The 14184-nt window shown below is 41.4% G+C and overlaps 1 protein-coding gene across 4 annotated transcripts in view; it reads left to right on the top strand.

Moving 5' to 3' along the window:
- The window catches only part of LOC147269594 (talin-2), an 87091-nt gene extending 75642 nt beyond the window's left edge, over nucleotides 1-11449 (top strand). For all 4 annotated transcript variants that reach the window (XM_086187614.1, XM_086187592.1, XM_086187607.1 and 1 more), the window contains 12 exons: nucleotides 676-842; nucleotides 1761-1944; nucleotides 2245-2370; nucleotides 3422-3538; nucleotides 4018-4203; nucleotides 4316-4423; nucleotides 4876-4981; nucleotides 5779-5903; nucleotides 7986-8174; nucleotides 8252-8434; nucleotides 8526-8651; nucleotides 8860-11449. In XM_086187614.1, the coding sequence (XP_086043740.1) occupies nucleotides 676-842; nucleotides 1761-1944; nucleotides 2245-2370; nucleotides 3422-3538; nucleotides 4018-4203; nucleotides 4316-4423; nucleotides 4876-4981; nucleotides 5779-5903; nucleotides 7986-8174; nucleotides 8252-8434; nucleotides 8526-8651; nucleotides 8860-8988 (1746 nt within the window). In that variant the 3' untranslated portion in view covers nucleotides 8989-11449. The remainder of the gene's footprint in view (nucleotides 1-675; nucleotides 843-1760; nucleotides 1945-2244; nucleotides 2371-3421; nucleotides 3539-4017; nucleotides 4204-4315; nucleotides 4424-4875; nucleotides 4982-5778; nucleotides 5904-7985; nucleotides 8175-8251; nucleotides 8435-8525; nucleotides 8652-8859) is intronic.
- Nucleotides 11450-14184: the final 2735 nt, after the last annotated feature.

The raw sequence follows: 14184 nt of genomic DNA, 5'->3' as shown, positions 1-14184 counted from the left end.
AATACATTCCCCTTCAGTTTGATTTAAATAATTTTTGCCTAAATTTTACACAGTTCATTTTAAAACAGTCTGGCAACAATGTCCAGATGTGCTGTCGTTGCCTGAGAGAGCAAATGTCCTCTTAATTTATGCTACTCCCAAATTTGGATACCAAATCTTGGGTTTACTCATTTGATTGCTATCTTTTTATTAAGATGATGTAACATGATGCTTTGTCTTATCTGTGGGCCTTTTTCCAAACTCTTCCTCTGTATTTTCAATATGAATAAGTGTTAACGCTTGAAACCATAGCTGGAGTCCAGAAAAGACGGTTCATCTGGTGCCACTCAGGCATCTCTGAGGGAAATGAATGGGAGGCAAAAGCAGTTTTAATATTGACTATATTTCGCTGACTGAGTGAGGTTGAGTGTGTGTTCTGCATTGTTTTGACCAGTTGATGTGTGTTCATCTGCATTCAAAGTGACCAGATCCGGTCGCCCTAGTTTACCCCTAAAGATCAAAACTGTTGTCTTTTTGAATGTAGAAAATAGTTAAGAAAATGCATCTGTGTCTCAGACAGGTTAGATAAGGCTAATGTGAAGACATCTGTACAACCTTACCAGTCTGAATATAGGCTGTAATGTGTGTGTGTGTGTGTGTGTGTGTGTGTGTGTGTGTGTGTGTGTGTGTCCACAGGTGTCTTTGGTGCTCTCAGCCCTCCAGGCAGGCAACAAGGGCACGCAGGCCTGCATCACAGCAGCCAGCGCGGTGTCAGGCATCATCGCTGATTTGGACACAACCATCATGTTTGCCTCCGCCGGCACGCTCAACGCAGAGAACGACGAGTCCTTCGCTGACCACAGGTGAGAGCTGGAAATGTGCTTTACTATCTCTGTATTAAAAGCACAGGACACAGTTGACTACACAAGTGTGAGACCAGATTGAAGCCTAAAATCCACCCCCTGGTTATCTTTCTCGGGAGACTGACAGAATGACATATTAGCTGAACAAGGGCAGGAAATGTCTTGAGTTAGAAACTACAAATTACCCTCAGGGTTTGAAAGATGGAGGAGGTGTCACATCTCTTACTGTGCTTTCTCTCAGACGAAAGACTCCGTTTGAAAGGACGTCGGCGGTGAGGATAAAAACAGCGAAAGGTTCAGAAGTTAGAAATGTTGATTACATAATGCACTTTGAAATGGTACATTGTTGTACAAATGCGTTAATCAAATATTTGACATCGTTTTTTAAAAGAATGGAGTTCAAAGGGATAAATAGTGAATGATCTGAGAAAAGACTTGGCATCTTACATGCCACTATGACTGAAAAGGATTAACCCAGATCCTCACAGATAATTGGTAGTGAAATTGTACTTTACCTCACTCAAGAACCATGAAAGTAAAAATGCAGAGAAGCCCTCCTGGGGCAGGATGAAAGAGAGTGGGGTTTTTTTATCTTTATTTTTTTTCACGGTGCAGCTTTAAAAATTGAGAAGCAACTTTTCAGTAGCTTTCTGACGGCAAATTTTGACAAATGACTGACTTAAATCCTTCCATAAAAGTACAGATTCCCCTTCTGTTGTACACCAGTGTGCATTTTACATTTATATTTTATTTCAGCTGGTGATTCTCGCATCAGGTTTTCAGATATTGAACTTGTTTTCTCGCAAAAGCTTCAGCACATTGAAGCTCAGATGCTTTATTGATCATTATTGACTCAGCTTCTCTAACTTTTACTCTGGTTTTTGTTTTTTTTTTGCGTTTCTCAATTTCTCTTTCCAGAGAAAACATTCTGAAGACTGCCAAAGCTCTGGTTGAGGACACAAAGATGCTGGTGTCTGGTGCGGCTTCTGGTCAGGACAAGTTGGCTCAGGCTGCCCAATCATCTGCCAAAACCATTACCCAGCTCACCGATGTGGTCAAACTGGGAGCTGCCAGCATTGGCTCTGATGATCCTGAGACGCAGGTTAGTCGGATGGGTCCTGAGCATGCGTGGTACCAGTCAGAACAACAAAATCACTTTTACAGGTTTGTTGTAGTGTCTAAAAGACAGCCTGTGCAGGTGCTGGGCCATTAGAAGGTAGATTATAAATCCCTAAAATGCTTCAAGGATTTCTTGATCATACAACCTAAATCTCAGATGTTTGTCCTTTTTTTAAGAAAAGTGACTTCTGAATGATCGTACCCTCTGAGGGTTTTTTCTTTTTTACCCTTAACAAGATCGTGTGCTGATGAATTTGCATTTATTTTTGTGTCCTTTCTCTAGGTGGTTCTGATAAATGCTGTCAAAGATGTTGCCAAGGCGCTGGCCGAGCTCATTAGTGCCACCAAGTGTGCCGCTGGCAAGGCAGCAGATGATCCATCGATGTACCAGCTGAAGAGCGCTGCCAAGGTGAAGCAAAGCTCGAAACCCTGTCGTCCAGCGTGAAGGTCTCCAGTGGGCTTGAATATAGACAAATATAGGTTTTATGTCTTGAATTAAAAGATATATTTTACAAAGCAGAAAACAAGGCCAGTTGCTTCTTTTTCCTTTGTTTTTCCATTGTCATGTTATTGAAACGGTCCATTAAAAAGCTTAAATCTAAAGATATGAAGGTAGTTGTGCTGTTTTCATTCTTTCGAGAGTGAATGATGTCAAGTCACATGGTAGAAGAAGGTAAATGTTCCATGTGAGTGAAGACGTGTACATAATGAACTGTACAGTAGACATCCTCTTCCTCCAAGTGGTGCCATTAATCAGTCCCGACGTCACTGGTGCTGTTATGAATGTCTGCTCACACAAGTTACACTAAAGAGTGCTTTTCAGAAATGTAAATGGCCAGTAAATGAACGTTGGAGGTAACAGGATACTCTGATATTTCTAAGCAGTGAAACACACCTGCAGGATGACAATTAATAATCTGTGGATGACGCGCCTCACCTCTCGCTGTGACATAAATGTAATCCTCAGTTTCACATTATCTGACAGCAAAATGTGTTGTGGAGTCTTCTAGATGATGACAACATGCCTCATCAGATTGTTGTAGGTCCTGGGGTGAAACAATCTGGTAGGAGTTTAACTTGAGGGATGTGGGTGGTCTTGTGTGGGTGTTGTGCACCCCCTGTCTTTCAGTTTGATGTACTACACCCAAAAAGTTCCATGTAATCCTCCAAACCACCAACTTCTTTTCCACTTGCTCATACATGATCATACTCACAGGCAATGTAATATGCAGCATGTTGTAATAAGTAGAAGTAGGACATGAATGGTTTCTTGTACTGACAGGCTCAAAGCCTCGATATTCCATAACCTAACAGTGTTATTTGGGTTTGTTGTATAACCTGTAAACATTTGGAAGTTATAACATAAGACCAGTGTTTTCAGTGTGTCTCTGCTCTTTTTTAAAAAATTGGAAACGTTCAGGTGACATGCTTTCATATTTTGCATGCTCTTTTCCCGCCAGGTGATGGTGACCAATGTGACGTCCCTGCTGAAGACTGTGAAGGCCGTGGAGGATGAGGCCACACGAGGCACCAGAGCGCTGGAGGCCACTATTGAGTGTATCAAACAGGAACTGGCGGTGAGGAGAGTTGGAGGGCTTTGCTTCTGCACAAATGGATTTTATAGTACACGTCTGTGGAGGGCCACGACTAATGACTTATTTCTGTCCTTGGTTAATCTGCAGAATTGCAGAAAAAAATATTCCTTTCAGTCTACTCATTGATTTATTGTAACATCTTTACATCCCTTATGCTTGATCGCCTCGCCATAGCAGTTATTGTCTAGTAGCCGCGGTGAAATGGAGATGTATGTGAACTAACCATTTGTGCTGTATTTTGTACTGTCCACTAAATGTTTTGAAATACCTTGCTCTTGAAAAACTTTTTTAGATGACATTTGTCTACCATTCAGTGGATCAACCAACAATCAAAGCAACCTAAACAAGCAAATTTTCCCTCGTGCAGCGAGAAGCTTTGAGGCTGACGCAGAAATGGCTGAGGAGGGTTTTGGTGTCTCTTAATCAAGTTTATATCACCCGCTCACCTATGCTATCTCCAGGTATTCCAGTCTAAGGATGCTCCTAACAAAACGACCACACCTGAAGAGTTCATTCGTATGACCAAGGGTATCACCATGGCAACCGCGAAGGCAGTGGCTGCAGGGAACTCAGCGCGGCAGGAGGACATCATCCACACTGCCAACCTTAGCCGCAAGGCCATTTCGGACATGCTTACCACCTGCAAGGTTCTAATCCAAACGCAATGGTCTTTAATAACAGTGTTGCACAGGGTCAGCATTCCTGAAACTAACTGTGTGTGTGTGTGTGTGTGTGTGTGTGTGTGTGTGTGTCTTTCAGCAAGCAGCCTATCACCCAGAGGTCAACGGGGAGGTGAAGAGCAGAGCCCTGTCATTTGGATCTGAGTGTACGACTGGATACATTGATCTACTGGAACAAGTGCTACTGGTAGGTGATGGGATTCCGTTATTAATGTGTACGCTGTCATGTTTGATGTAGAAATGACGCTGCAATGTAACATTAATTTGCAGACTTTAACAAATAAGATTGTTATAGACTTGCAGTTGTGCATGTCTCTAAACATAGATGTGCAAAATGATAATTTGCTCATGATTCCAGTTTGATTCTTGCTTTGTTTTATCTACTTTTGAAATCTAAAAAAAAGGATAATTAGATGAACATTTTAAATCTCTTTCTCCTCCTATAAAATTAACACTCATTAGAAAGATGTGAAAAAAGGGTGTAGGTTTCAGAATTTCCATAATTTAAGTCCACTCAATTTTGTAAAGCGTATAACCATGTGGTACTGTGTGTAAAGGTATTTGCTTGTGTGTGTGTATGTGTGTGTGTGTGTGTGTGTGTGCTTGTGTGTGTGTGTGTGTGTGTGTGTGTGTGTGCAGGTCCTGCAGAAGCCCACTGCAGAGCAGAAGCAGCAGTTGGCAGCTTGTTCCAAACGAGTGGCAGGAGCCGTCACAGAACTCATCCAGACGGCAGAGGCCATGAAAGGTACACACACACACACACACACACACACACACACACACACACACACACACACCACATCCCTTAACTGCTCACAGGCACTGATTTTAGCACATTTAATGTGAAATGCTCAGAATTCACTGTTCAAGTGTGTAACGTTTCTCTCTTTTGTACAGAAGCTACCAACCAAATCTCCCAAACGATATTAAATACTTTTCATAATGGTTATTTGAATTAATCCCCTGTCTGAGGCAACCACATCAGTTTTCTTCAAGAACACAGTGAACTCAACAATAGATTGACCGGTCACTCTTTGTGCCAAATATACTGTAGTTAAATTTCCTAAACAACAGAAAAACAGAAACAGTCCTTTAAAGAATCGTTTGGTAATACTTCTGTCCTCCTTCTCTTGCCACAGATGGAGGTAAGTTAGAGTTGTTTTCTGTACTGTGACTGATCTCACCAGTTGTGAGCTGCTCAACACCTCGTCTTCTCAGTGCTAACATCAAATCATTTAATCCCATCTCCAAATCCAGCTGTTCTCAAGCTTCTCCAGTTCCGAGTCGGCTCCATCCATCATGCTGTCTTACACGCCGTCTCACTTAATGAAAAACATCTTTGTGACCATGAATGGCATTTAGTGGCCTTCAGCAGCTATGCATGGGATGTGGTGATATGTGGCACTCTTTTTTTCGTTTTTTGTCTGTGTGATCAGTGTTGTTGTTGTGAGGCATGACGCGGTGACACACTCCCCACTGACACCTTGTCAAGATTACATTTTTAATTTTGCAAATTATTGCCTGTTTGTTCGTGCACTGTAGGTTCAGAGTGGGTGGACCCCGAAGACCCAACCGTGATTGCAGAAACTGAGCTGCTTGGAGCAGCAGCATCCATTGAAGCTGCAGCTAAGAAACTGGAGCAGCTCAAACCCAGAGCCAAGCCCAAGGTGAGTGACTGGATGGCTGATAACTCGATCTCACACTGGAGATAATGATGTCATCACAGCGCTGTTCCAAAATAGCCGCAGAATTGTGGAAACATGGTTTTGTTGTACTCATAAATTCTGCAAGGTCTTAACTCATATTCAGAGGCGTTTCTTGCCAAATAAGTCAGTAACGGAATGTCGTGTGCAGCCAGATATATTTGTTAGTCCTTTTTGAGCAGCAAGGTATCATCGGCGCTTTTTAAGCCTGTACTGTTTTCACTTGATACGGAACAAAACATTTTCTGAGAACGTGCACAAGTATGACATTTATTTTTAATGGTCTGTGCTTGTCTGTGAGCATCTGTGTTCTCTGTGGTTTAGATTTAAAGAGGCCCTGTGGAGTTTCTGACCTCTCGTGGTGTTGTATATTGTTTGTGCCTGTGCTCGTTCTGGGGCGTCCTGCAAGCCAAAACTCTTCGGGGACATGATTACAGAACAGGACCATGGGAGTCTTTACCCAACAGGAGATACACATATATATCTGTGTTACTTGTGTTTTTATGGGTGTTTATAGAATAGATTCACTTACTTCTTCACTGCTTTTATCTTTCACATGGCAGGATCATAAACATTTACATAACAAAGACTGTATCCACACGGTATGTTTTCAAGGAATTTGATCAATTTGATTGATGGTTCAGAAACACATAGCTAATGGTATCCTGCCAATAGCCTTGAATATTCTTCAGAATGGAAGATCTGAAGATGAATCACTCATTGCTGATATTACATCTTATTTCCAGCAAATTTCAACGTATTCATCCATTTGTTTTTGTGAGATCCTACTCACAGACAAACACGAGTGAGTGATCACATGACCTTCTTCGTGGAATCTAATGCGTTCCTCCGCAGCTTGAACAGGCTTCACACACCTTGATTCCATTATGAACAAGTGTACACCAGTAACGCAACTCACTTTTACGTGTTTTCAGTGATTGTAGGGTGGCGTAGATGCACAAGAAAACTCCACAGGGTACCTTTAAGTTTCAGCTTGTGTGTTTTCACAATAACAAAATGGCTGGTTTTGTTTGACATTCACAGAAAGGTAGTTCTGTCTCCTGTGCTGTCTCCTCCCTGTTGACATTGCCATCAAAATGTCTTTCACCCTAATATTGATCTATAATTAATAAATTAACCTCACAATTTCCCGTTCTAATCAGACATTCACCTTTTATCCAGTTAATTGGTAATCCATCAAAGTTTAGGCTTTAGACTTTTTATCACTCGAGCTGGTAGTGAGCCCACCTCCTGCGCCTCCTCCTCATTACACGATTATCTTTTGACCCCCTTGTCCCCCCTTCCATCCATCCATCTGTGGTGATTCCAGCTAAAGCCTGTTCCAGTTTGTTCTCTGGTTCCCAATTAACCCGCTCCCCCCTCCCCCCACGTCCCTGCCTGCCCCCACCTCAGGAGGCCTTCTCTGCAGGGCTCTGTCTGATATGTTTGATATATTAGGTTGTTATTCAGTCCCAACTATATATCAAACATATTCCTACAGTGTCCCGCTCTGTCTACAGACTTGTGGCGTGAATGTGTTTGTGTGTGAAAGGGTGTGAGTCGGTGTGTGATTACTGACGGACGATCACTGCAGAGGCCTTTGTTTGCATCTACAGCAGCCTCTTATTTTTGGGTGTTTGCCTGAGTGAATGTTCTGGAAGTCGTCACTGTTGCTCTTCATAAATTGCTGCAAATTAGCTGTAACTTTACTTTCAAAGGTCAAAGTTTCTCATAGATTTGGTGCTCTGGGTTGATGAATCCAATGTCTTTTGATGGAAAAATCAACATTCGTTTGATTAAAATTCTAATTTGAAACTATTGTTTTGATAGTCCACAGAAATAGTATTTGAAAGAATATAGTTACCAACCAGGTTTAAAATTAATCATTCATGTCATAATGTGTAATTTTGCAAGTGTCATGTTATCATCAAGCTTGTCCTTACAAACTTGAATATAGATTTCATTCAGAAATGGTTTATTTAGTACAAATCGAAGCTGTGTCCAGGACTCCATCCAGTCTGACTGATTGGTCTTCTTCCCCCTCAGCTAGCAGACGAGACCTTGAACTTTGAGGAGCAGATTCTGGAGGCAGCCAAGTCCATTGCTGCAGCCACCAGTGCTCTGGTCAAATCTGCTTCAGCTGCCCAGAGAGAACTGGTGGCTCAGGGAAAAGTGGGCTCCATCCCAGCCAATGCTGTGGATGATGGGCAGTGGTCCCAGGGGCTCATCTCAGCTGTAAGTATGAAGGGACATATTATGTGAGTGGAGGCACAGTTTTCCAAACAAATCACCTGAATGTCCTCATCTGTCAGGCACGTATGGTAGCTGCAGCAACCAGCAACCTGTGTGAGGCCGCTAATGCGTCTGTGCAAGGCCACGCCAGTGAGGAGAAACTCATCTCTTCAGCCAAACAGGTGGCGGCTTCCACCGCCCAGCTGCTGGTGGCCTGTAAGGTGAAGGCTGACCAAGACTCTGAAGCCATGAGGAGACTGCAGGTACAGATACATGAACCACATTAGTCCCGCTAACATGGAGGGTTGGTGTTCCACTGCTCCTGGCTTTAAAGGCTGCACCCTTCTCTGTTAGATTGCTGGAAATGCAGTAAAGAAGGCATCAGACAACCTGGTGCGAGCAGCTCAGAAGGCGGCGTTTGACAAAGCTGATGAAGACAACGTGGTGGTCAAGACCAAGTTTGTGGGCGGCATTGCACAAGTAAAACTAAAATTAGCATTATTAACCTTCTTCTCTTGCATTCCCTCTTGATAATCCTTGTAGTAGCAGACAAAGAATTGAATTTATTTTGTTCCTGCTATGGAATTGATTCAATCAAGAAAGTACTCCAGTGAATAATCTAATAACTTTACCTCAATGAAACTATTAGATGCTGTGAGGTTAACAGTTTCTTGTGTGTTGTGTCTAGATCATTGCAGCCCAGGAGGAGATGCTGAGGAAGGAGAGGGAGCTGGAGGAAGCCAGGAAGAAACTGGCTCAGATCCGCCAGCAGCAGTATAAGTTCCTACCCAGCGAACTACGTGAGGACAGCAACTAATAAAACAAACCAGCCATCTCTGATAAATACTCTGGAAACGGTGAAGAGCACATCATTATTAGTGCAGATTTGTGTCCTGCAGTGACTCCAGGTATGTTGGGACGAATCTGTACTTCACGTGGAGAGAGGTGTAAAAGTTAACAGTGACTACTCTTATTAAAAAAAAAATAAAAAAAATGTGAAGGTTGTGGTAAAACAACTGAATAACTTTGTGTATGCCTACTTTGTAATCTCAAACAAAAATGTGACATGCTTGAGATAAACAGTAGAGCAGGTTAGCTCTCATGTCTGGTCGCAATTTATCTTCTTTTTTTTTTTTCAATAAGTTGCAGCTCTAGTTCATAAACTCTAAAGAAGAGGAATTGATTGTATTGCTGTCATATAGCCATTTAACTGCAATGCCACGTGAAGAGCAAAACTACTTGAGCTCAGTACGCTGACATTGTTTGAATGTGGGCCTTCCTGCGCTGTGAAATGTGTTCAAATGCAATCTGGCGCCGCTAATACCTTCCTGAACCTTGTAGATCACATGACGAGGGCTGTCTGATAAGATTTTACATACTGTTGGACCATACTGTAAATTTAAATGATGAACAGTTGTGTTGTCACATAAGCACCTCTTACTCTTCATGCTTATAATCTGACATGTTTTTGCTGTTACTGACGGGCCCGACATGTTCAGCGACCCTCTTTTTAGATGCAACAATAATGTCTGCATGTTCGTCTATGCCTCTTGAATATGGGTGTGACCGTGTGTAGCGGGCGGAGACTCAAGTAGAACGTTTTACAGAATGTTACCACGTGAATGCTTTTCTACACAGGTGACATATAAACATAGAAGGATTATTTATTACTTCGGACTATTTTTAGTGGGCGGGGGCAGGGGATAGGGGTTGGGGAGGCAGAAATGGTCTCACCTTGAGTAATAGAGCCTTTGATAACTTCCAGGCAAGAAAAACAAACAACATACGGTACGAAAGAATTTGATGCAATAACATGGGCGGTGCTTTAGGAGGCATATTTGTGTCCCTTACGCCACACTCTATGTAAAGTAATAATATGGGAGATTTATAACCGAGTGTTTATTTTGCTTTCTCTATAAATTGGCTACATCATAATGCAAATTAGAAAATACCTCGCATTTCTTTTTTGCTTTTTCTGATGGTTTAACTGGCCCTGCTCTGTATTAATCTAACTCTAGTCATATTAGCAGCAATACTTATTATCACCAGGGATTGATGAGCATCAGTTTACCTCCACTTCTAAAAAAAAATCAGGAAGCAAACTGTATTAATAGAAGTATTAAAAAAAGAAAATTACTTTGCAATAAGCTAATTCCTTTAGGAGAACGTGACAAACTTCGAAGAAGGTACTTAAGAACTGAAAAGAACTGAAACCTGAAAAGAACTGAAACATGAATGCAGTGAATCTTCATCCATCCATCACTCTAGGAATTGACGGGTGCTCTGTGTGATTTACTTCTCACTGCAATAGAAGAACCTGTTTACTGAATTTGATTGTAGTGTGTGTGGCTCTTTGTCTTACTTTATGAGCTGTGTTTCAATATTAAACCACAGTGTATTGTAAGATTAGGTCCTGCTGTGCAATGCATGGCTTCCTGCTTCAGACGCGTCTCACTTTACACGGCCACAGAATGAAACATGTAAGCGTGCACGGAGTGATTCTCACCCTACAGGACGACCTTAAATAGCTGCGGAGGGGCAATTATTTTTCGATGTTTTGAAGGTTGGATGTTTCTGCGTTGTATTTAGAGTGTCTGAGGGGTGGGGTCCACTGCTCATCAGTCAAATCTGTAGTGTTATTATTAGTGCCTTAGTCTGTAGCCCATACAGTGTCTGGTCTGCTTAAGTGACAGCTTCACCTCATCAGTTAGTAGAAAGTACTCTGCAAACGAGTTTGGGAATGTAGGATCTCACATCCGTGGGGGGTTTTGTTGTTGTCCCACATCTTAAGATACTGGTCCTCTAAGTGCTGAACCAGCTGCATCCTCAGTATCTTTTTGTCTTTCTCCCTCATGTAAGGCCTTTTGGGGAAGAAGCTGTCTGCTAGTCAAACAGTTTACGTATATATAGAAAAATATTCCCTGGGCATGCACCACAGTGCTTCTAAACAACAACAGACTGGAGGTTTGGGTCTGTCAACTGCTTTATTATGTTATAAAATCACTGAAATTTTATGAATGTTTTTTTTTTTTTGTGCTTTCAAGACTATGAAAGATAAATAATGTGATATAAGAACATTTCAATATATCTGTCACCATTTAAGATGTCGTGATACATTTCAAAGATGTGGAGTATTTGAAGTGTTCTGTATGTTTTAACTTTAACAGAATATGAAGTTACTACAATAAAGATAGCGTATGATATAAAAGATATTTATCTGGCCTCAATAAAACTATTTTTTGTATTCACTGAAATTAAAGCATTACAATGTGTCTCAATTTCTCTGTGTTAAGTGTGTCTGTATTACGCGTTAGAATTTTATTTTACTGTATACGTTTTTTTTTTTTTTAAATTTGAGAGCTGCATTGGTAAAATTTATAAAACTGCATGTGAAGAAAATTGATCCCCTCAGATTTTGTATTAAATTTTGATATTATTGGTAGCTGCAGTTGGTTTTAATTCATTAAAAACACACATTAAAATGTAAAAGCTCAGTATTTATCTTAATGACAGGTATCAACAGTATACTAATTTACACTCATTTGTGCAGTACTAACAAGAACAATAATTCTAAGTTTTCCAAAGTCTAAAATACAGAATTAAATCTTTCTCAGGCTCAAATTTCTGCGGCGATAATCAGTGTATTTCTCCAGATTGAAAGGATGGTTGGGGTCTGCAGCAGTAACGACATGATGCAGAACCTCTTGAAGTGAAGAACAGAGAAGTGGCTTCTGGCGAGTGAACAAGGTCCTTAAAGTGTTAGTTTAGTGTCAGGACACGTTGGCATTTCTGAGTCAGCACTAAACCTGAAGCTATATCGAGTCCAGGCTACAAACTGAGACCTGAGCTATATTTGGCCAGCACTAAAATTTGAGGAGGCAATGTCAATTACAGTGGCACAGCTGCTCCAGGCACCGCTTTTAAATATGGAATCTGGTTTCTGCCGTATTCTCCTTTGCTCTGTTCTTTATACTGTTACTGTTAATGGTTTCTCAAGTCACAGGAATAACTCTGGAACATTTTATTGTTGACTTGGTTGAGGGACAGACTGCAAAATTTCATTGTCCTGGAATTTTAATTTAATGATAGAATTAGCTCATCTAATTATGATAAAAGTCAGAAGGAGTGTAGTGTTACTGATGACTACAGCAAGCTACATGGCGACGTCAGCGTCACTATTTTTTGCTTTTACATTTTTCTTTGACTGAAAAGACGCAGCGTCACTCACATCACACTGTGGGCTGGTCAGACCTCTGGCAGGAAGTGACGCACCAATGACAAATCGTACAGCTGTAGTCCCACTCACATTGGCTAAACACAGATATTTTTACTTAACCTAACATATGAACTCTCAACTGTTTGGATGAGTTTAATTAGGCTGACGCGCACCAAGAGATTTGACCAAACAGGCTTGGATGGAACGCCCATCAGTACTTGTAAGTGAGAAATTCCAATCCGGGCGCCGACAATGAAATCATCGTCATACTCCCTGGTCTGTCCGAGCAGCTCGCCCAGCTGTCTCGAAACATCCACTATGAACTGTTGTAACTGCTCTGGCTTTTGTTTTAGTGGTGGAGGATGAGGAAGAGATCACAAACCTAATGTGATAAACCTCTGATAAAGCTCCGCGCTTTGATTTATGACAACAGTAAATCAGAGATGCATTCATGCTATCAACAGACAGCATTCACTTACTCAAATACAATCTCACAAGGGTTTTAAATGGCACAAGTGGTTGTAATATCATTAGCTGAGGGCTGCAGACTTCCATGTATGAGGGAATTTGTGGGTTTGCTTTATTCAGACTTTATTCCAGTCAGAAACGTTTTGTTGACACACGGAATTTAAGAGTCAGATGTCAGATGTCATATCGAGGAAGATCTTTTGAGGAATTCTCAAGAAATAATGTATCCACACAGAGGATGCATTGACTGGATTTAGCTAAGTTTTCTCAATACTCATCAGCAAGCTAAACTGTACAATTTCAGCTAACGAGATCGCAAATTGGCAAAGGCCTTGGTATTACTGAGAACAAACAAATGGTCAGAGGAATTTCAGGATAGGTCCTGGGGGGGGGAAAAAACACTTTTGCTGCAAGTATGACAGCTGAAAACTGAGTTTAGTAAAGACTACCTCTATCTGAGCTTCTAAATACTTTACAGACACCAGAACCAACCTGATCTTTGGAAGTCGTTAATTGCTGGATAGCTATAACACTGAGTCCAGGATACTGTTGTGACATGGATTGTGCCACGAGCCTCTCTGGTCTCTCTACATGACTGGCATGTGTGCCTGGCTGTCGGACACTTTCACAAAACACATGGTGAGATGACCACACAAGTGACAGCTGCCTGTCTCAAAAAAGCTCCCCAGGAGAGGAGCTAGGCTGGAACACCAAGGTGATCAAACATCAAATGAGAAGGAATACATGAAGAACAGATACATGATGAGGAAAACCTGATAATTAGCATGTTCAGACCGGTTTGCCTGTCAAGAGAAGGAACCACTTAGCACGATTAGATCAAGATTATTACCCCATTGTCTAAATTACCAAAAATCCAAACTGCGATGAGCGTTATTACGGATGTGTCTTTGCTACTTCCTTTTCCAAAGGAACAAAACAGGAAAAGCCATGTTGAAAGAAGTCTAATATTTCTATTCTGACAGTGGAACTGTGTAAGGGTGGGAGTGTTCACAGGAGACATGGACGGAGACAAACAGGTGCTTGTCTAAGCAGTAAGACCCCAAAAATATTCACTCAGGAAAACAGAAGCAGGTCATTAAGAACGAGGGAAGAGAATGAAGTGTGAAGGGGCTGAAACCAACAAACCATTGCTGTTTGTATTACATAACTGTAGTTCAGTATGTTACTATCCAATATGCGTGTGACACCGGCTCTTAATTTCATTCATTCAAAGCATGCTGAGCATGTTCTTCCAGATGTTTTCGTGTTATCTTGTTCCAACTGATTACTTAAGTCAACTAGTATAACTCAACCATTTACCAACCACAA

This window comes from Aulostomus chinensis, chromosome 2 (genome assembly GCF_037954235.1).
Source record: "Aulostomus chinensis isolate RoL2024-O1b breed Wild chromosome 2, RoL_Achi_v1.0, whole genome shotgun sequence".
Lineage (NCBI taxonomy): Eukaryota > Metazoa > Chordata > Actinopteri > Syngnathiformes > Aulostomidae > Aulostomus > Aulostomus chinensis.
The sequence above is the reverse complement of the archived record's forward strand: the minus strand, read 5'-3'. Positions and strand labels throughout refer to the sequence as shown.